At 50.7% G+C, this 21,903-nt stretch overlaps 1 protein-coding gene across 1 annotated transcript in view; it reads left to right on the top strand.

The window, feature by feature from the left end:
* Positions 1–21,903, top strand: part of itpr1b (inositol 1,4,5-trisphosphate receptor, type 1b) — a 64,257-nt gene that overhangs the window by 30,375 nt on the left and 11,979 nt on the right. The window contains exons 38-52 of the mRNA XM_047026379.1: positions 363–474; positions 1,155–1,190; positions 5,492–5,527; positions 6,382–6,429; positions 7,181–7,310; positions 7,924–8,108; positions 13,802–13,985; positions 14,270–14,538; positions 15,313–15,513; positions 16,096–16,206; positions 16,321–16,416; positions 16,840–16,974; positions 17,405–17,512; positions 18,219–18,411; positions 20,591–20,713. Coding sequence (XP_046882335.1) covers positions 363–474; positions 1,155–1,190; positions 5,492–5,527; positions 6,382–6,429; positions 7,181–7,310; positions 7,924–8,108; positions 13,802–13,985; positions 14,270–14,538; positions 15,313–15,513; positions 16,096–16,206; positions 16,321–16,416; positions 16,840–16,974; positions 17,405–17,512; positions 18,219–18,411; positions 20,591–20,713 — 1,967 coding nt within the window. The remainder of the gene's footprint in view (positions 1–362; positions 475–1,154; positions 1,191–5,491; positions 5,528–6,381; positions 6,430–7,180; positions 7,311–7,923; positions 8,109–13,801; positions 13,986–14,269; positions 14,539–15,312; positions 15,514–16,095; positions 16,207–16,320; positions 16,417–16,839; positions 16,975–17,404; positions 17,513–18,218; positions 18,412–20,590; positions 20,714–21,903) is intronic.

Below are 21,903 nucleotides of genomic sequence, written 5' to 3' on the forward strand. Positions count from 1 at the left end.
GGATTAGAGTTTGGAGTAGCATGTGAGCGTGCACCACTTCTCACTCTCTCAGAACAACGGTGGAATAGAATGGGCTCTTTGTGGAGGCACAGGCACTCCTGAGGAAACAGAAAGGGCCCACCGGTTCTCTTTGAACACCCAGTTGTTTGAATGTGAAAGTTGTTACACTTGACTTGATCGAGAATCAGCCTACTCAAGTTAGCTCAGCGATAAAAAGGGAAAAAATAAATAATCAAGGCTTGACGTTTCTCGATCCGTGTTGACAGTAGAAATGATTTGAACCCTTTTAATCAAAGCGTGAATGAGGATCTGTCCCTTGGCCTGACCATCCTGTAAAGTGAGGTGAACCTGTCTTTGACTAGACTGATCAAGCACACCAAGCAGCTGCTGGAGGAGAACGAGGAGCGCCTGTGCATCAAGGTCCTGCAGACCCTCAGAGAGATGATGACCAAAGACCGTGGCTATGGGGAGAAGGTATCTTCACTGTTTGCCGTCAACATACACCGTACACGCATAACCGCAACCCTACAGCATCCACACACACACACATACACACACACACACACACACAATTAAATCAAGACGCACGCCCGTGCCCACACAGACAGTCGTGGCTGCGCACGCACACACTCAAGCAAAAGCACGGGTGCACTTCCCTGGCCGTATCAGGAAGTAGAACAGAGAGAGAGGAGGTTCTGGGATCTGGACAGTTACTGTAGGGTCAGGAATATATAGCAAACAGGGCTGAAGGTACGTTGAGTCCTAGATAAAGGGATCCAGTGGCTACTAAGGACTATGGTTACTGTACCTCTACTGGTATTGATAATCACAAAGTCGGTCTCATGAAAAACAGATTCCCTCATGTAGTAGACTCCTGGTGGGTGGTAAGAAACATACAACCATGTATTAACAGTACCAGCATGCTAATCAACACTAATACACCATGTGAACACCCTACATCATGTACCAACTGGCAGTGACCCACAATACTAATCTGCTGAGGAAGACCTCGACGATCTGCTTTGGTTTTCTGTTGAAACCCAGTGTGCGACGTACTAACTGACATGGCGTGTGAGTTCTCCTGTGCGCGCGTGTCCAGCTCACCCCTCCACACGTGGCTCTACTAACTCTGCCTCTATACTCTTCTCTTCCAGCTGATTGCCTTTGATGATGAAATGGATGTGGCTGAGGTTGATCATTTTCCTTATTCCTTTTGTGGCCCACCTGTAGACTGTTCTTGTTTCTCACCAGTGGTGTTAGATGTGCTCATGCTGGTTGTTTGTGTCAACTGTCATTAGCCGTCCGTAGCAGCCTGTCCATAGTCCTCCTGCTAGGGTGTGCTAGGGTCGCACTCATCACAGTACAGTACTGCTAGCACACCAGGCCTAGGTCTTGCCTTGCTGTGTTGTACTGTGCCTATACGCTGTAGCCGTTTGCTTGGTCGTTTAGCTGCTTATGTATGTACTTGAAAATGAAAATGGCTGTTTGTTCTTTCAAATGTTCAATCTTCCATGCTGTTGCGGCATCAACAGAGTTAGCACAGCACTCGCAGCATCCTGTCTGTGGTTGGTTTTCAGGGTGGTTCTACTGAACTACTCACCATCTCTACCACAGCAGGTGTGACTGTATATATAGCTGAAGCTATCTCATAAATGTAGCACTGGAAACCAGATCTGCCTCCTGATCCCCACACCCCTGTGTGTGCATGTGTCTGCATGCACGTGTGTGTGTGTGTGGTCTACAGATAGCACTGAAGCCACTGAGTCCTCTGTCTGTTTGTGAATGCTATGCGGCTCTCAGTATCGTGGGAGGGGCCAGTGTGGCACCACTTTCTGACAGATGACTCATGCTACCAGACACCTCTCTTCCGCAGAAGGGTTTCACAGTTCCAGGAGGTTCCCTGAACTTCTGTGAACAACGTGTAGCTCCACCGGTTCTCACTCTTCATTCTTCACTATCATATATGGAATGGCATGCAGCTTAGTCTGCCTCATACTTGACTGATTAGACCTTACCAGAGTGCTTTCAATATCACTGGGAACATTTTCAGTTGAAAGAGCCAGCACGTGCAGTGCACATGTGTACAAACAAATCACCCTGATGGGAAAGAAAATACCCAAATGGATTCAGACAATGCGAGTGGGAGGGTATTTGGAGAGCCACAAGTATTTGGAGAGCCTCAGAGACCTGTTAGCTGAGAGAGAGAGAGAGAGAGAGAGAGAGAGAGACTGTATTGCCCTGACAGCCAGCCCCTCCCTTTTGACAAAATCAGAATGTACTCAGACAAGCACCCCACCCATGACTGCTCCACGTGCAGGAACCCTGGAGGGCCCCCCGTCGGTACACAGTGTCCCTGCCCCCAGGCACACCCACAGCAGTCCTCATTTCCCCTCAGAAGCAGCAGCGGTGTTAGCGGTGGCAGCGCGTAGCGGCAGCGCTTACACAGCTCTTCTCAGCCCACTGCTCCTCTGTGGACCCAGCAGCAGGGAGCCCACACACTGCAGACACACCATCTCTTCTCTGGGAGACACTGACAAACAACATGATTGGCACACTTGGTCTTCCAAGTGTGCTCGATGCCTGTGTGTCTTAGCAGCAGCGGGGATAAGGGAGTGGTTATCAACAGGGGATAAGGTATCAAATGTGATGTAATACAGGCCTACAGAGATCATATAGGTTTAGGCTGCAAATATATGTTCTGTGCCAGGTTATGTAACAGATGATTTCTATGCAGGAAATCTCTCTCTCTTTCTCACTCCTTCTCAGGATACATCCATACCAAGCGATTCCAATCCCCTGATTATTCCTAACAAAACACTTAGTGAATTATCTCTCTCGCTCTCTCTTTTTTTCTCTCTCTGTACCTTTCTCTCTCTCTTTCCTCCTCTTGCTTTTTCACTCTCTCACTCTTGCTCTTTCACTCTCTCTCTGACAGTTGTTGCGCCATTTCCTCCCTCCTCACTTGACTCATGCCCGTCCTCTCCTCTGCCCCCCCCTCCTCTGCCCCCCCCCCCCCCCTCCCAGTGTTGTTGTCTTGTGCCTCTGTCTGCTCACCGTGCACAGAGCTTTTCCTTGTGTATCCTTTGTGGTTGGGTGAGCTCTAAGTAGGTGGAGGCAGATCTCTGGCCAGCTCCTCCCATCCTCCCCAACAGGGGGAGCTGTGATCATTTCTCTGGTCCGTGCAGCACTGGCCCGTTTTCCCCCAAGTCGGTGATGCACGATTCGTGGGCCGGGGCCAGAATTCAGGCAGCAGTTACGTAAGAACGAGGATTCTTCTTATTTTTTTCTTTTTTTTGCCCGGATTTCTGACTCTCCACCGAAGTGTGACCTTCAGCGGTAATTGCCAATAAAAGTGTGGTGAAACTTTGAACTGAGAAACACTGGCACATCAACGTGTTGTCTGGAAGCTGGCCGGGGGGAGCCAGAAGAGACAGGCCTGAGGCTCACTGCCAGCCCTCACAGCCCTCACCTGTTAACTCTTGAAAGATGGCTGCCGGCACATCAGAGTGCTGATGTCATGGTGCTAGATGAGGGCACGACATATCAGTACTCCTCCTCCACCCCTCTCCATATCTCTCCACTTTGTCCCCCACCCCTGTCCTCCTCTATGTCTACCGTGTCTCTTCCTGAACTCCGTTGGCTTGAACACGTCCAGAACGAGGGTGGATAAGAGGGCTTTCTGGGTTTGGGAGGGAACGAAGAGGGGAGGTGCTGATGACAGTCCCTGTCGGCCAGCGCGGGGCCAGGTTATGTAATTACACCGGAGGGGGGGAGGGCTGAATTAAACACCTCGGGAGAAGGCCCAGCAGTAAAACAAGACCAGAGACGACAGGTAGACATTCCATAGACAAATCATCTTATCTCCTCACGGGTGAAAAGGCGGTTCCCTTCATGAGGTGACCAGACGTTTGGTCCTGAATCTCCGAATCCCAGTCCGGTCAATACCACTGGGAAATGGAAGAGGGACTGGTGGCCTGGCCCCAGACACATGTGCCCTGCTCTAATGCCAGCTGCTCTGATGCCAGCTGCTCTAATGCCAGCTGGTCTGATGCCAGCTGCTCTAATGCCAGCTACTCTGTGTGGGCTATGTGTGAAAAGCATGGGCGAACCGGGGTATTGAATCAGTTAGGTAGCAACCAACTGGGTCAGATAAGGAGCAAGATAATAGTCACGCAGTGCCACTGAACAACAACATGAAAGTACCCTGGTGACGTTGAACTGTCTAACTGAATTAGAGGATGAACTAAAGCATGAAGAGCTGCAGACAGGAGAGTTCTGTTCTGTGCTTGTTTGCATGCATCATCCCCTTTACAGTGGAAATCAATGTGTTTACGTCAAGAGTCGACCTGCCCTGTTGCAGGGCATGCCCTGCATGCCCTGCAAGGGATTCTTGTCTAGTCTCATTATTACTCAAACACAGCTTGACTGGGTTACTGAGCTATTGTGAACCCCGCTGTGGTCTCCATCTGCCTTTTCACTTTGCATCAAATCTGTCATATCCGTCCCCTCAACAAACAACCCCCAACAATTGGCAAGTTGTTCCTTTCAACAATCCCCAGAACTTGAAATGTTTTTCCAGTCTTTTTCCTGTTTGCTGTATGATTTCGATGAATGATCTCAGCAAGTCTGTATGTCAGCTTCATGTCTGTATGTCAGCTTCATGTCTGTATGTCAGCTTCATGTCTGTATGTCAGCTTCATGTCTGTATGTCAGCTTCATGTCTGTATGTCAGCTTCGAGTTCATGTTATGAATCCCGAAATGAATCTAACATCTGTTTTGTTTGCTTTTGTATGAACTGCAGCACATGCATGTGACTGCCTCTTTGCTACCATGCTGCTACTATACTAAGCCCCTTCAGCCTGTCTGCTTTGCTTTTGACAAGGCCATTTCCCTTCTTCATTGCCTCCTGCAACGCTTAGCGCTAAGTATAGTTTTCTAGATTATACTAATTATACAGATTTTACACACATTATCATGGTTCTAAGATGAACAACTGGATCATTTGATAGGAGTCCATGTTCCCTGCTATAGTTTCATTTAATGATGTCCATGAATACCCTAAAATAGAACTGTAACTGTCCTGTTGCTATGCAAGCATAAGATAACCCAACAGTGGTGTTTTCTAGTTCAGTAGCCTTGTTTGGCCCAGACCAGTGCCAGAGCCTGAGCAGGGTCTGACAGCATAGAGATGTCTTGAAAGGACAGGCTTGTTGTTCTCTTTGTCACTCTGCCGCTAGCTTTGAATCATGTGCTTGTGTTTGGGCTGGGGCACATGGATGAGTCACCCTATCAGCTGGAGCCAGACCGGCCCTCAGAGTAGCTGGAGCGGCCCTCCTGTTGGCTCCCACTGGGAGGGGCCCCGCCAGAGGTCTTGACTGGAGTCCACGTGGAGCGGGGAGGGAGCCGCTCTTTGGGGTTTGGAACGGCAACAACATGACTAACTCTGCGTCGAAATGTTTGACTAACCCCTAACCTTTTATCTCCACTCAGCTGGCCCCTCCACCTGAGCCGGAAGTCCCTGCCGAGGTGTGTTCAACATCCATATTGGCACTGCGAGCTCCAATATGGGTCGTTGCAGATGGTAGATTGTCTGTGGTGTGGGCCCTAGACGCATTGTACTACTTGTGTTCGAGTCATCTCCCCTTCCACGGAAACGTTCCGATCCTTTCCCACGCCTTTTTTCATTTTTACCCACAACATTTTTCCCCGTTCGGACCCTCAGTTAGACTGAGATCTGGCCCTCCCCCCCCCCCCCCCACACCCCTCCTCCCTCCTCCCATTCATCCTCCCCTCTCTCCATTCATCCCTCCATACGTTACACCCATCGGTTTGTGAGTGGAATCCAGTTCCCTGACCTTCTTCCTGTGGGTTTTTTGGAGTAGTGGGCAGAGTTGTTTGCCGTGGCAGATGGGAACTTGAGCTTCTACTGTGTCAGTAGCGCAGCAGCTCCATTATGTAACCTGGATAGGAGTCTGTTTCTCCCCTCTGGCAGCCTGTCATCCTGTTATGTCATAAACATGGTTTCATTTGCACTGGGACAGCAAAGCAAAGGGAGTTAACGGCGTGCCAAACTGCTTTATTTCCAAATGTAATTATTTATATCGATCTAAATGTCACAAGGGGGCAGGATGTCGTCGCTCATTTTAATTTAAAAGTGGTCAAATATACCGGATGTTGAAAAGCAGTCATGTATATTTCTTGCATGCGAGTGTCCCTGCCCTGCATCCCCCTCAACACCACACCTCCCTCTGGTAACCGCATGATGTTGTTTGCCCCAGCTCCCTGCCTGCTAGGAAAGTGACTAATTTGCACAGTATTAACACCCCTATTTCTTTTCCTTTTGGTATGATTTGCTTTCTGCTAACTCACCTCCCCCTCAGGAGCTTGATCCCAACCACCCCCAGAAGCAACTGGAGGATCAGACCAGGGTAGGTACTGTCCTGTTGGTTGGGCCCAGTTTAATAGAAACTGGCCTGGTGTCCAAAAGCTCCCTCTCCTTCCTGCCCACCACTGGCTGCCCGTATGCACCGAGGCCCTCCCTCCCTGGCTCCCACACAGCATGAGGCCTGCCCCCCAGGGTCCCTCCCCTACTAGCTGGCCACTGGAAGGGCCAGATGGAGAACATGACATCCTCCAGCCTAGGATGCAGGGTGCCGTACAGACTTGCCTCCGGCGTGAGGCCAGAGAGTCCACTCAGTGTCGAGATGTGAAGGGATGTGAGTTATAGCAAGGGTCAGATGTCAGGGCCAGATGATCTCCCTTCAACACGTAGGCCCAGGTGTCCACTATGAAGATGGCCTGGTGGGTGCTTCCACTGAGCTCCTCCTATCAGGAGAACATGTCTCCAAGCTCCAGAGGCAGTCTGAATACAGAAGGTCAAGTTCAGCATTGATGATACCCTTCCTTTTACCAACACAAAGGAGAGAAGAGTTTTGAGTCTGCAAAAGAAGCTGAGTGTGTTTGGTGTGAGCCCGGCCCGCCAACCAGTTCAGCATTTTAATGACATGTTTTAATGACAAGTCGCTACATATGTCGTGATTTGTCACAAATGTGCACAGGGACTCCCTACTTACAATCTAACAACACACTACTCGTGTCACAATAACACGGATGGTTGAAGTTGTGTAAATGTGATGGGGAATATTTGGACGCTGGACTGACACCTGGTATTCCTGTCAGGGAGAAGCCCTTCGCCAGATCCTTGTGAACCGATACTACGGGAACATTAAACCTGGAGGGCGGAGAGATAGCGTTACCACTTTCAGCAATGGTCCCCTCAACACTGGAGGACAGGGCAAGGCTGCAACAGGTATGTGTGTATGTGCGTACGTGTGTGTTTGCACGTGTGTGTGCACGTGTGCTTGTTTGTGTCATATGTGTTTGTGTTTGCCTGTGTCTCTGCCTGTCGGATTGGACTCTGTTGATAAAGACTGACAGACAAAAGGAGCATTTCAAAGGCATTAAACCTTGCTATCTCATGTGAAACGGTGTAATCATAGTGAGTCACAGCCTGTTCCCAGACGCCCTGCTCACGACCCTGCACATGTCCTCCTTTGAGTCCCTGGCTACCTGCTCTGCCTCTCAGCACGCCAGCACTTCCCTCCGGCTAAAGCAGGCCGTGCTGTTGCCTGGCGACCAGAAGGAGCTCTAGATTAGAGAGGACTGTGGACACACCTTCTCAGTAGCTCTGAGCTCCTCTGGGAGCTGTTCTGCCTGCCTGGGTGGCTGGGCTCAGGATTAGTGCAGGGATGGAGGCAGGAGCAGGCTGCAACGAGCAACAGGCTGCAAATGTATTGTCACGCTCCTGAATTAAGAATGTGTTTTCTGTACGGGCGCCCCATACTGCATGTTGTTGTCAAGCTTTTGATGGACGGAGGAAAATCGTGAAATGACTGTGTGACTGCCCCCCCCCCCCCCCCTAGTGGTCAGCCTGGCGGCTGCCGGCCGTGCTGAGTTGAGCCTGGCGGAGGTCCAGTGCCATCTGGACAGGGAGGGGGCGTCCGACCTGGTCATCGACCTCATCATGAACGCCACCAGCGACCGCATCTTCCAGGAAAGCATCCTATTGGCCATCGCCCTGCTGGAGGGCGGGAACACGGTCATACAGGTGAGGCAGCACACTGGGCAGGGTCAGGTCAGTCTCCGCTCTACGGACTCTCAATCATGCTGAATGGGGATAGAGCAAGTGGACCTGTTGGTGGTTGAAGCGTGCCCCTCATTAAAGCGCCGAATGTACTGTATTCGAGACCAATAAAATGACTGAGGCTTGAGAAATAACTTTTTACATCTGAGCTCAATTTGAACCCCAAAACACAGTCATAATAGTTTTGTGTGAACTCCCATGCCTGTTCTTTTGTCTGGATAATTGGAAATGAGAGAGGGCAGGGGGGAGGGAATCTGGGAACCCTCGAGCAGAACAGGAAGAGGAGGCGGAGCCGAGGCGAGGCGAAAGCTTCAGGAACTAGTCATTTGTCTGCTTGGGAGAGGTCCAAGCACTGCAGCCTAACACGTCACCACATCCCCACAGCCAGCCGGGGGTTGCCATGACAACGAAGCCCGTTGCTAACCTCACAGCAAGTTCGAGAGCATGAACTGGGGGTTGAGGGTTGGGTCGGGGCATAGGCTGATTCTACGGCTATCACAAATCAAAGCTTGGTGTGTGCATGCGTTAATTGTGTGTGTGTGTGTGTGTATTACATGACGGCTTGATATCCGTAAAGTGGTTGTACCTGCTGAGCCCTGGCTTCCCCCTCTTCAGGCGTACACAAAGGCACTCACAAGACTGTCCTTACATAAGAGTTTGCCCGGGAAGGAAAAAAAACATGGAGAGCATCAGGCCTCCAAGCAGTCCTGCTGGTCTGTTGATGTAGATCCCAGTGGGCCAGAGAGGGGAACACTGGGCCTGGAGGGAAAATACCGACTCCTCTAGCAGCACTGCACTCACCTGTAGAGCAGCAGCCTAGAGCCTACAGTTTGTCAAGACACGTTCTACAGTGCTGGAGGTGGCATCAAAACTGTGTGTACGGGTGTGACTTTTTATTTGCGGACCGAAAGTTAGTGCAGTTTCTCGCTGAGAGCGTGAAGGAGAGTGTGTTTAACTGGAGAATTACCTCGATTAGTCATAGGGATTTTTCTCTTGCACTTTACAGGGATTGTTATGGCTATTACATGCCTTTCTATTTAGGGAAACCTTACTATCCAAGCCCAGTATTGCTCTTGCACGACTGATCCCATTTCATCCCACTACTTAACATCATGCCAGTCTTTGTCCTTACTGGGGTCACTGTACAAGTCTCCTGGGCAACCTCGCCCTTAGCTATAATCAGCACATTGAATGGGTATAATTGTGTGCGCAGTGCTAACTCCACGCTAACAACATGTTGTTTTTTGAAGGAGGACAAGCGAGCCTTGTTGTAGCATCACTCATGGTGCTGAGACGTTCGACAGCATCAGCAGACGCCTCACATTTCTCCCTCTTACGCAACGCAGAGACTGCTGGTCCTCTTCTGTCACAGAGAGGCTGTTGTTATCCCAATGAAAAGCTCCCCTTGCACTTTGTTTGTTTGTTTTTGGGGTAATCCATGACCGTAGCCATGCCAACAGGATTCAGTAAACGGGAGGGAAAGCGAGGGGTAAGAGAGCCGGCAGTGCCCTCCTCGACTCTTGTGTACTCTGTCTAATGTACTGTCTCATGCTCTTCTCTAATGTACTCTCTACTGCTCTACTCTCCTCTACTTTACTCTCCTCTCCTACTGTCTACTGTACTCTTCTCATCTGTAGGCTTTCAGCAGACCTTTCCTCCTAACTGGCCAGCTTCCTCCCCCCCCCCCCCCCCCCCCCCCCGCAGGATAGTGCTCTGCTAACCACTCTAACTAGGGACTTTCCTAAAGTCTCATGGTTGAATATTACAGCCAGTTGTGAGAGGCCAGTCATTGAGGAGGTGGAGCTGGGCTCTGGGCTCTGGGCTCTGGGCTCTGCGCCCTGCGCCCTGCTGGGAGGACTGCTCTCCTCTGCCTATAGAGCTACAGTGTTCCTGTCAGGAATCTGGGTTTAGATCACTGGTAGAGCTTTTGCATGCAGATCTAGAGGTGGCAGGTTTTATTTCCTTTCCTGTATGTCAGTTTGGATAAACAGGTGAGATTGATAGACACGTCATCATTATTATTATATAATTCTGGTGAACATTTGTGAAAATTTGACAGTCATCTCTGGAACCTGAACCTGAGCAAGCATCCAGTTCGGAACAATGGATATGGACAGATACTCAAATGTGATATGATCTCAAACGTGATCCGATCTCTTATGTGCTTTAGGCTGCGGATGTGCTTAGTTTCCCAAGAACAGGAGGACTCCTGTACAGATGAAGATGTGTCCACATCGCCATGGCCACCTGGGCACCTGTTGCCAGGTCTGCCGAGCATACAGCTTTGTTAAACATTTGCTCTTGACCTACATAACTTAACAGAAATAGGCGCGTGTCCAGTGTGTCTTCATTGAATACATCACGTACGACTCAAACCCATTCGCACCCTTGACCCTAACATGCACACACACACACGCCGACAGTACACAGGCACGTACACATATAGCTCATCCAAATGACATGACAAAATAGCATGCAAGCCACAGGGGAGTGCTTGTTGTAATATGCAAAAGTAGAGGCTGTCGTGAAAGCTCCACTTTCCCCAGCCCCAGCCTCCCGGCCTCTTTCCATGTGACCCCTGACTGGATCCTATCATGGAGAGGAACAGGTGTCACCCCTGTTACTCAATAGGCATGCTCCAGCACGATGTAATTCATTCTTGATTTATTCCCCTGCTGCTGCCTCAGGTTCACTTTCAGCCACTTCCTTGGAAAGTCCATAAACACTGTTTCTCAACTGTAGCTTGAGTTCAACTGGGAACGGCACCATGCAACACACTCGCTCTACCTTGACATGTGCGTCATGGATGATTGCTTTTAGCCTGTTGTACTGTAACAGGTTGATTTCCATGTGAGTTACAATCTTTCTGAATTGCCATTAGCATCCCATGACATTCTATCGCTGTAACTCAGTGGTGCAAGCTGTCCTCGTCGCTCCATGATTTGGCGCCATCAATAGCAGTGACAAGGTGTGTGACTGGTTAGGTGGTGGTCCCACTACAGCGAGGTGTTACCACTCTCCCCCAGAGAGCCCATCTGTGTCTGCTACCACTGCCCACAGAGCGGGTCTCCGTGGTTACCGGCACGGCGGGCACGACTCAGCCATTCGGTGATAACTGTGACGGCTCTGTCACTCACTGAGGTGTCAGGAGAGAGGGAGAGAGAGAGGCTTGGAGGGAGAGAGGGAGGGAGGGAGAGAGGGAGGGAGGGAGTGGGAGGGAACCGGCAGTATAAATAGATCTTACATAACCCGCCCTTGTTGATGCCAAGAGCCGAGATAGTGGCTAAGGGACGGTCTGGGGGGAGAGAGGGGCTTTGGGGGGGGAAGGGGGCTAGAGGTGGGTGGAGGTTTGTAGAATTACCTTGTTTTGCTAGAGGAACCGGCCCTCCTTCCCACCATGTTGAGCCCCTGCCATCTGCTGTACATAGCTCCCACAGCCAGGCACCACTCTGGCTTCTGTCTCCCAGTGGGCTCTGTGGGCTCTGTCTCCCAGTGGGCTCTGTCTCCCAGTGGGCTCTGTCTCCCAGTGGGCTCTGCCTCCCAGTGGGCTCTGTCTCCCAGTGGGCTCTGTCTCCCAGTGGGCTCTGTCTCCCAGTGGACTCTGCCTCCCAGTGGGCTCTGTCTCCCAGTAGGATCTGCCTCCCAGTGGGCTCTGCCTCCCAGTAGGATCTGTCTCCCAGTGGGCTCTGTCTCCCAGTGGGCTCTGTCTCCCAGTGGGATCTGCCTCCCAGTAGGATCTGTCTCCCAGTGGGCTCTGTCTCCCAGTGGGCTCTATCTCCCAGTGGGCTCTGTGGGCTCTGTCTCCCAGTGGGCTCTGTCTCCCAGTGGGCTCTGTCTTCCAGTGGGCTCTGTCTCCCAGTGGGCTCTGTCTCCCAGTGGGCTCTGCCTCCCAGTGGGCTCTGTCTCCCAGTGGGCTCTGTCTCCCAGTGGGCTCTGCCTCCCAGTGGGCTCTGTCTCCCAGTGGGCTCTGTGGGCTCTGTCTCCCAGTGGGCTCTGCCTCCCAGTGGGCTCTGTCTTCCAGTGGGCTCTGTCTCCCAGTGGGCTCTGTCTCCCAGTGGGCTCTGCAGAGGCTAAGCTGCCTCACCAGAACAAGCTCATATTTTCCTAGAATGAGTGAATCAGCATGTTGGTGCATATAGTAGTCATAGCTCACCAAAGCCACGGTGAGGGCCAAATATGACTACAAACCCTAACAGCAGGCACACTTCCTGCGTATTGTTTGGACTACAAACCCCAAGTCATCTTCTGGCCTGCTGCTCCTCTGCTGATGTTGTTTTGTCCACATTGTCATATGGCAGTCAGGTGTTGATGCAATTATGGTCATCTAACTGATTGGAGATGGAATGACTTGGTTAGGGCCACAGTCATGAGGGTTGCTCAATGGAACCTACTAATGTTATAAACTGTCTTTCCTGGAGCCGGTGACTGCCTGGGGCTGTCTGCCTGCTTGCATAATCTCTCCTGACTCCTGATCTGATTGCTATCAAGGAGGGTTGTTGTCAACAAGGTTGCATTAGCTGGCTGTTTTCTTGTTTATACTCCCTGTTGCCCCGTGTAAAGTTTCATGGATGAAGTATGACGTATGACAACAGCTTGGATTTCACCCACCACATTCAGAGTTTGTACTTGAGATCAACGGGTCATCTGTGACCGCTCTTCAAGCATGAACGTTCCGGATAGTCAGCGTGCTTTGATCCGCCCTCAGTTGGATGTGGATTCAGTGCTGCACCGCTGGACTGTGTTTGAACCCGTGCTTGAGGCCCGGCCTTGACAGAAGGCTGTTTATGTAAGAGGCTTTCCAAACTGCCCCAGAATGTATGCGCTAACTCTGGTCCCACTACTGTACACGCTCACTCGGTGCTCCTCTGGCATTAACAAGTGGGGCAGGATTTTCCCTCTCCCCCCTCCCCTTCCTGGGGTGATGTAACGGTGTTTCAGCGGAGGTACTTTGCCCTCCGTTTGAACACTCAGCTCATTACAGGTCTTATGTAAGAAGGGAATGTCAAGGGAGAAATGGGACAGGATATGGCAGCCCTGGAAGAAAAAAAACAGCTCCACATCCAGCCCCGCCTCGTGTGAGAGAGTTCACTGGCGATCGAGCTCTCGAGAAGCCAGTTCTCAAGTCTCATGGTCCTACTGCTCCGGAGACACAAACGAAACAGTTAAACAGTTAAAATTCTGTGTCATATTTTTTCACGGAAAGACAACGTCAACACAACTCATTGACTCAAAGTTTAGTTGAAAAGACGTGTGAGGACAGTATTTGTGTGAGTGTGTGAGTTCTTGCATGGGTATGTTTATATGTACAGCGCAGACTGCAGTTTGCTGCTATGGGGGCAAATAGCGAATGATGTGAAACCAGGTAAGGCTGGGAAGGGAACTGGGACTATAGAGGCAACTATAGAGGAGAAACTCGCTGGAACTGAGCACTGATCCATGAATGACGGGCACAGACAGATGTAGCAAAACCAAATGACTAAATGCAAAACTGCCTACCGCTATAAAAAAATAAAAAAATAAAGTATTAACACTGCTGCTACCACAACTTGGTTCCCTGCCATGTCAATCCGACCGAAATCCCCGCATGAATTAGATCCATAAAGCTCAGCGAGATTTAACGTCGGGCCTGTTTCTGTGTTTCCTCCATCCTTCTCCAGCGGTCGTTCTTCTGCCGTCTGACGGGAGACAACAAGTCGGAGAAGTTCTTCAAGGTGTTCTACGAGAGGATGAAGCTGGCCCAGCAGGAGATCAAGGCCACTGTGACGGTCAACACCAGCGATCTGGGCAGCAAGAAGAAGGAGGACGAGCCTCCTGATAAGGACGCCCCCTCCCGCAAGAAAGGTTAGACCAGCGGGCCTCCTGACAGCTGGCCAGAGAGGGTAGGGTTAGCCCCCTAGGAGGAGTACTGCTCAGAGCACATCGCTAAATATAAACAATGACAAACTAGATAGGTGAACACAATGGCCCGCAAAAAATGCTTTCAAGGTTTGGGAAACGATAGCCAAGCCAATCGTGGTCCTCTCTCTCTCTATGCATACAATTTGTGTCTTCCTATAGGAATTGTATGAGCTCAGGTTTCCTGTAGTCATTTTCTGCACAGTCTCTCTCCCACCCCGTCTCTCCAGCTAAAGAGGTCCCAGCGGTGGCCGCGGCCGTGGTGACCGAGGAGGTCAAAGAGCAGCTGGTGGAGGCGTCCACGGTAACCAAGAGGGCCTTCAACACCTACCGCCGCGAGGCGGAGTCCGAGGAGCACCTGGGGGCGGCCGAGGGCCCCGCCGCCGTCGCGGCAGACAAGGGCCAGGAGGAGGGCGAGATGAGCGTCATCATCACCATCATGCAGCCCATCCTGCGCCTCATGCAGCTGCTCTGTGAGAACCACAACCGGGAGCTCCAGGTCAGCCACTACAGCAGCGGGCACACTAGCGCGCGTTCACACCGAGAGCTTTTCTCTTTTTTTTCTTCCTCTAGGGTGTGGACTGTTGCCTCGTTCGCCCATGTCAGAACGCTGACCCCGCTCTGACATGGATACAGAACTGAAACCGCAGGTTTGAAAATGGGCCTCATCAGTTCAACATGGTGATGCTTGTGTTTCCATTTGGGGTGTTACTGGGTGTAGTTTCACAATGTTATGGAAAAGGTCGGGAGTCTCAGCCCACTTTCCCCTAAACGTTTCCTTCAGAAGCCCAAGAGAACGTGAAGATGGGCAGTGGATCCCTGAAGTGTTAAGGCTTGTTTCTGTTGATCCTAATCCAACCGCACAGCGAGATAAGCATGTGCTAATCTTGTCGAGATGTTTAGAAACATTCCCGAAGTTCTACCGCGTCACCACATCCAAACACACTCGCAGTCTGCATTTAAGCCTTTGGCAGGGCTACGTTAAGATTTTGAATATCCATCCCATTTTGTTGTCTTGCTCTCATAATGTGCCCAGGTCATCTTGCCCTTTTTCTAGCACACAGGAGAGCAAGAAAATTGAGTATAACTGATCCTGTGTGAAACAGCAGTCTCTCTCACACACATAACACATCTCACTGACAGACCTCGACTTACTTTGTGTCTTTCACAAATGTAAACATTTGACTTTCTTTCGGTACTCTGCTGCGACCCCAGTGTTCGGGTTGACAGGGGTTCCAATAATGGTCGGCTCGTCCCTCTCCATCCCGTTTAGAACTTCCTGCGCTGTCAGAACAATAAGAACAGCTACAACCTGGTGTGTGAGACGCTGCAGTTCCTGGACTGCATCTGTGGCAGCACCACGGGGGGCCTGGGCCTGCTGGGGCTCTACATCAACGAGAAGAACGTGGGCCTCATCAACCAGACTGTGGAGAGCCTGACCGAGTACTGCCAGGGGCCCTGCCACGAGAACCAGGTAGGGAGACACACCCACACTCATCCACTATGGGACCGTCTCTTCAAGGCCAACATTCCTTTTAGGATGCCATAGAATGAAATGTTCTATCGTAATTGCTTTTTCCTTTCTCTCACAAAGCGCACATGTAAATCGCAGGTTGGGCTTATTTTGGACACTATATGCTGTACTTCTGACGCTGGAATTTGACTCGTTCATGTTCATTACATGTGTGTGTGTGTGTGTACAGTAAGTACCAGTGTTTACAGAGTGTCCGGACTGACTGCTTGTTTGGCGCAGCCTGGCTCCAGCACTCCTCAGGGCACTCTGCCCATGTTTGTTCTTCTGGAGGATAAGTGTTGTTTGGTTTCCCTGTCACATGATGGCGGCACCCTCTGTCCCTGTTGCGGTGTTGCAGAGGGCTCAGGTGTGAGGCCTGTCTGCTGGACAGGCTCTGACTCTGCAGCTCTCCAGGAACAACACGCTCTGTCAAAGCTACGGAGAGGAAGCCGCGCAAACACTTTGTGCGGCTAAATCCTAGAAGTGGGAACCCTCTCACAAACTAAATCCTAACACGGTTCTGACCATGTGTGTTTCCTACAGAACTGTATTGCCACTCACGAATGCAACGGTATCGACATCATCATTGCTCTGATTCTCAATGACATCAACCCCTTGGGGAAGAAGAGGATGGACCTAGTCCTGGAGCTCAAGGTGATGTTAAAGCCTTTGGTCAGGTCAACATACTTAGACTTGTATTACTCTCTCTCATTTCAGTGTCTTGTGGCCTTCCTATCCTGTCTAGAACCTCTTGTTCTCTGCTTCTAGAACAATGCCTCCAAACTGCTGCTGGCCATCATGGAGAGTCGCCATGACAGTGAGAACGCTGAGAGGATCCTGTACAACATGAGGCCCAAAGAGCTGGTGAGTGGGTGGCAGGGGCCTTCCAGTAACCACCCTGACGACCAGTCACAACACCACACTCACCACCGCTGTGGGACAGATTTGTAGTGGATTTTGTGTCTGTTTAATCCCAACCAGCCCTGTCTGTACCTCAGTATACCTAGGTTTATTCCATGATGGTTTAATCATTGACAAGAGGCCAACTGCCGATGACTGCTGATAAACAACATGTATTATTGTATTTTTGTGTTAAGCTTTACAACTATGACGGCTGGCTGGATACATCAATAGCCCCCCCCCCCCCCCCCCCCCCCCCCCACCACGCCCTATCCCTCACACACACACACACACACACAAATCCTACAATGTCTCCCACATCAACAGTACACGACCCTGAGGATGGTCCAGTACAGATGGATTCTCTGCCCGTGTGCTGTGCGACAGGTGGAGGTGATCAAGAAGGCCTACATGCAGGGGGAGGTGGAGGTCCAGGAGCCTGACGAGGAGGAAGGGGGAGAGGAAGAGCACTCAGCCTCTCCGCGCAACGTTGGACACAACATCTATATCCTGGCCCATCAGGTGAGTCGCCGAGGGAACCGTCACGAGCAGCCGCACCCACCTGTATCAACACCTACATGTCCTGGAGATTGGGTTGTTACATCTGAGCTGAGCCCCTCTCCCCCCGCCTCCTCTGCCCCCGAACACCTCAGGCAAGTTTCTTTGTTGATGCAGAGACATGCCATGCTGCAGGTGTGCATCCTGCTATCAGTACACACAGACGACCTGAGACACGTACACCTCAGGGCTTGAGGTGCTTTGCTTCCAGACTCATCTCTTTAACTAGTCTACCTCTACATCCTACCAGCTCACCAGTCAACCAGTAGAAGATTGTAGGACAGTGGGCGCCTCAAATGAGACCAATCGGCTGCTCTGAAAGGGGTGTGTGTCGGCGGTCCCCATTGGCCGGCTGACCGCTGCTCATCAGAGAACGTGTGTATGTGTGTTTCAGTTGGCCCGCCATAACAAGGAGCTGCAGGCCATGCTGAGGCCTGGAGGGATCTACGGAGAGGGAGAGGAGGCCCTCGAGTTCTATGCTAAGCACACAGCCCAGATCGAGGTCAGTCTGTCAGCCCCCATGTCTCAGTTCAGCCAGCCATCTGGGCAGGGACTCCTCCAGTCTCCTCGGCCATCACTGGACTGGAACTGGGACCAGCTTGAGTTTCACTCTAAAACGATTCCCTTTGAGTTCACTTTGGATGCACTGTAACATGTTGTTCAGTTGATGGCTTACGCTAAGCATGTGACAGTCATACTGTTTTTCTTGGCCTGCTTCATGCGACTCCTTGTTTTGTTAGCATTTGAAAATGACAAGCGCCCTTGGCATGTTTGCACGTGTTCTGATGTGTGCTCAGGCGACCAAGAATGCTGTTAGTTTACAATGCTGAAAACCTCAAAGCAGGAAGAGTTGATCAAATAAGCAAACCATGTGCTGCAGAGAACTAACAGAGAACAAGCAAACCCACCCCGTAGCACTGTTTACACTTCTCATGAATAAGAAGGGGAAGAGGGAGCTGTAGTCCGTGCACACAATGGTGTTTGGCTACCGCTTCACCCAGCCAAGCAGCAATAGCTGACTGGAAAGTATTGGGTGTAGTCGCCCCAGGGCCTAGAGCTGCAGAGAGAGAGAGAGAGAGAGAGAGAGAGAGAGGTGGAGAGAGAGAGAGAGAGAGAGAGAGAGAGAGAAAGAGAGAGAGGTGGAGTGAGAGAGAGAGAGAGACAGAGAGAGTGGGGTCTGTGACGGGCAGTGCTGTGGTTGTGTCCAGATTGTGCGGCTGGATCGCACCATGGAGCAGATAGTCTTCCCTGTGCCAAACATCTGCGAGTTCCTCACCAACGAGTCCAAGCTGCGCGTGTACTACACCACGGAGCGCGACGAGCAGGGCAGCAAGATCAATGACTTCTTCCTGCGCTCCGAGGACCTCTTCAACGAGATGAATTGGCAGAAGAAGCTGCGAGGTACTCAAGAGGCTACTGTCAACGCAAACACGGTTCCCTGTGCGTCCCTCTCCTTACCTCTCTATATGTAGTACCTGATTTACACGCCCTCCCCCCTTCACCCTCCCTGCTCCCCCAGCCCCCCTCCCCAGCCCTCCCAGGCCCCGCAGGTCAAAGTTCATGGCCTGGGAGAGTCCACCCTACCCCAACTCTGAAGGGAGGGCAGGGGAGAGGACATGTAAACTGGATGCATTACAATGTATAACATAACTTTAAGGGCTAAGATACTGTATATAGCATGATGAAATGTTGGAAAGAGGGAGTGAGATATCGGGAATGTTTGTTTTTATCCTTTCCGTGATGGTGTTTGAATGTCAGGCTCGATACCACATATAAACCACTGTCTTGTCAGGAATGCAGGCACCGTTTCTATACTCTCTTACTTCCGAACCTGTCTACTGCAGGAGATCTGACAACTGTTCTGTCTGTCACACACACACACTCTGCCAACAATAGGGAGAGTTGTTTACTTCTCTGAGCTGAGCCTGCGTCCTGCGGACTAGGAGAGACTGAGGGAAAGTTTGGTCTGGGTGGGAAGAGGTATAGATAGATGGATGACATGCTAAGCTGTCTGAGAATATGGCCTGTGACGATGAACCTGTCCCTGGCTCTAATGGGATTGGAAGACCCTTGTGGCTACCAGGTTGAATGCCAGAAACTCAATAGGAGGGACAGGTTAGTTCAAGTCTGGTTGGCAGCAGAGTGGTGATCTACATGGGACAAGGCAAGGCAAAGTAGTTCATGGGAACATTAGGGGACGTGACATTGATGGATTACAGAGGAGGAGGAGCCTGGAGACAGGAATCTGAGGAACATATTTGGAAGCCACATTTGAACCCCTGGCCTCATGTTCCTGCATCGTGAGGGAGGCCATGGTTTCAGCAGGCCACCTATATCATCCCCCTGTCACGAAGGCGTGTCATTGGACACTCTCTAGATTCCTCCCTCCCTCCAGTAGCCCGTGGAGTGCAGTGAGACCCATGTCTTTGTTCCTTCTGTTGACTTGATGTTTTGGCCTGTCTCTATGTTGGCCCTGCCGGAGGTCGTCATCTCACTGTGTCCACACGTGACAGCCCTCCTCTTATCTGAATGAATCAGCACTGTGCAGGCGTTGTTCCGTTGGTTCTAACCTCAAGTCATGAGTGGCTTGTGTTCCTGAAAGTCCCCACCCTCAGTTCCCCTTTTTCAAAAATAACACAGACCATGACCCCCTCCCTCCACACACACACACAAACACACACACCTCCTCTGACCATTAGCCATGTGGGTAGCACGTGTGCTAGTTTGTGATTGGACCGGACAGTTCCGACCACTCACCATTATCTTCTCACAGGACTGATGTATGCCAATTTACGCAAGCATGGTGTTTTCTTATGCAATCGGTCGAGTTTTTGCTTTGTTGATTGGCCTAAATGTAAACCCGCTGAATGGACTGCCACACTCTTGTCTTTGGACAGATTGTAGTCTTTTCATTTGAATGCGTTTCAGTTTTTATCATTCTGAAACTGAATTGGCAAGTACAAAACCTTGTTAATAGACTGTACATGCATGTGCATTGGGTGTAGTCTGGCAGTGGCTTTAACGAGGTCTGAATACAAATACAACTAAAAAACAAGGCAAAAGCTCCGTCCCCAGCTCCATGATGTCACAGGCGTGCACATGGACCGCCAGCCTTCACCACTCCACACACCACAGAGATAACTAGTCTGAGTTATGAATAATACTCCAACCAAATACATCTGTAACTTTCAATTTCAACTTCCTTTGTCCCCATAGGCCAACTGGTATAGCTACAGTATCTAAGATATTTTCCTCACGCCTGGTGGTTTATAACTGTTGTCAGTGTTAGAACACAATATGGTATACACTGTTTTAAACCTATGCATGTTGTATTCATTGGAAAATCCCTCTTTGAATGTTTGAGTGATGGAATGGATATTACTCAGTAGCTGTGCTGTACGTGCATATCCTGGGACGTGCTTTTTGGCCTCCTGGTTCTAATTTGCCGAATGCAGTGTTTCCTGATGCGGTGCCACAGTCGTCGTGAATGCATGCTTTGATGTGTGTGAACATGTGTGCTGTTAGTGGGTTTGTTTAACTGTTCCTTCACTGTTGTTGTCCTGGTTACCCCCCCGTGCAGCCCAGCCCGTCCTGTACTGGTGCTCCCGGAACATGTCCTTCTGGAGTAACATCTCCTTCAACCTGGCCGTGCTCATGAACCTGCTGGTGGCCTTCTTCTACCCCCTGGAGGGCATCCGTGGAGGTCAGTCTCATAGCCCCCCCCCCCCCTCCCCCCCCCCCCCCCCCCCCCCCCCGTGTTGCCGGCTGTCTGTGCCCCCCATGTCTCTGTTCCTCCAGCCCTCACCCCCAGCTGACTGATCTGCGGGGGGCCTTGGCAGGTTGGAGGCTGTGGACGTGCCCTGTGGACGTGCCCTGTGGACGTGCCCTGTGGACGTGCCCTGTGGACGTGCCCTGTGGACGTGCCCTGTGGACGTGCCTTGTGGACGTGCCCTGTGTTTGTTGCTGTGTTACAGGAAACTGGAGCATATGACACCAACTGGAACCTTAAAGCCAGGGATTGCTGCAATATGCAAGGCACATTAGACACACACACACACACAACAATGGACAATTTGGAAAGTTTCAATATGGTTTGTATTCATGGCAGTTAGGAAGGTCTTGTGATTTACTGGGTGCTTCTGTGTAGTACTTGATACCTTATAACTCAGTAATACCTTGCTCTGCATTACTAAACCTAAAGCGTGTTTGTACAGGAGAGCTACTGTATTTTTTTCAAGAGCTCAACTGGTTGAGAGTGTGTACTGTATTTAACTCCCAGGTATAAAGATTTTCAGCAGATTATTCCTATCACTTCCATCTTGGGTGGAGCCTCACTCCCTCATACAGTGAATAGTTCACAGTGATCACACCTAGAACACCATTCTAAGGAAACACAATATATTTCCTCAGATCACTCAGTGATGTCACCCCAGATTGAATGTTTGCTCAATGAGGCCCTGACCCAGTTGTTGACACTGTGTGTGAGTGAGACCGACACGTACACCTGACTTCACATCCGACTAGACTTACAAAATTACCTTCGAATTTTAACATGCCCTGTCTTTGTCATCCTCACACCAGTCATTGAGGATAAAGAGGGTTGTGTTTGTGTGTACGTGTTCATGTGATAAGGCTAAGTACCGCAGGAAACACAACACCAGACTGCTGGCCTGGATGTACGGCTACCCTGAGTACTGACACCTAGCCGGTAACACGCCGGCAGAGCGGGCTCCCTGGATGCCCTCTGCTACATGACATCATTCCAACACTTTTCACTTTAATTGGTGATCGTTACAAAAGCAAAGTATGCTAGATGAGAATCCATTAGCGTTTAATACATATGCTTTGCGATGTTTCGTACACTTCACCATCACATGTGACCTGGCCTCAGTC

The sequence above is a fragment of the Hypomesus transpacificus genome, chromosome 9 (assembly GCF_021917145.1).
Source record: "Hypomesus transpacificus isolate Combined female chromosome 9, fHypTra1, whole genome shotgun sequence".
Taxonomy (NCBI): domain Eukaryota; kingdom Metazoa; phylum Chordata; class Actinopteri; order Osmeriformes; family Osmeridae; genus Hypomesus; species Hypomesus transpacificus.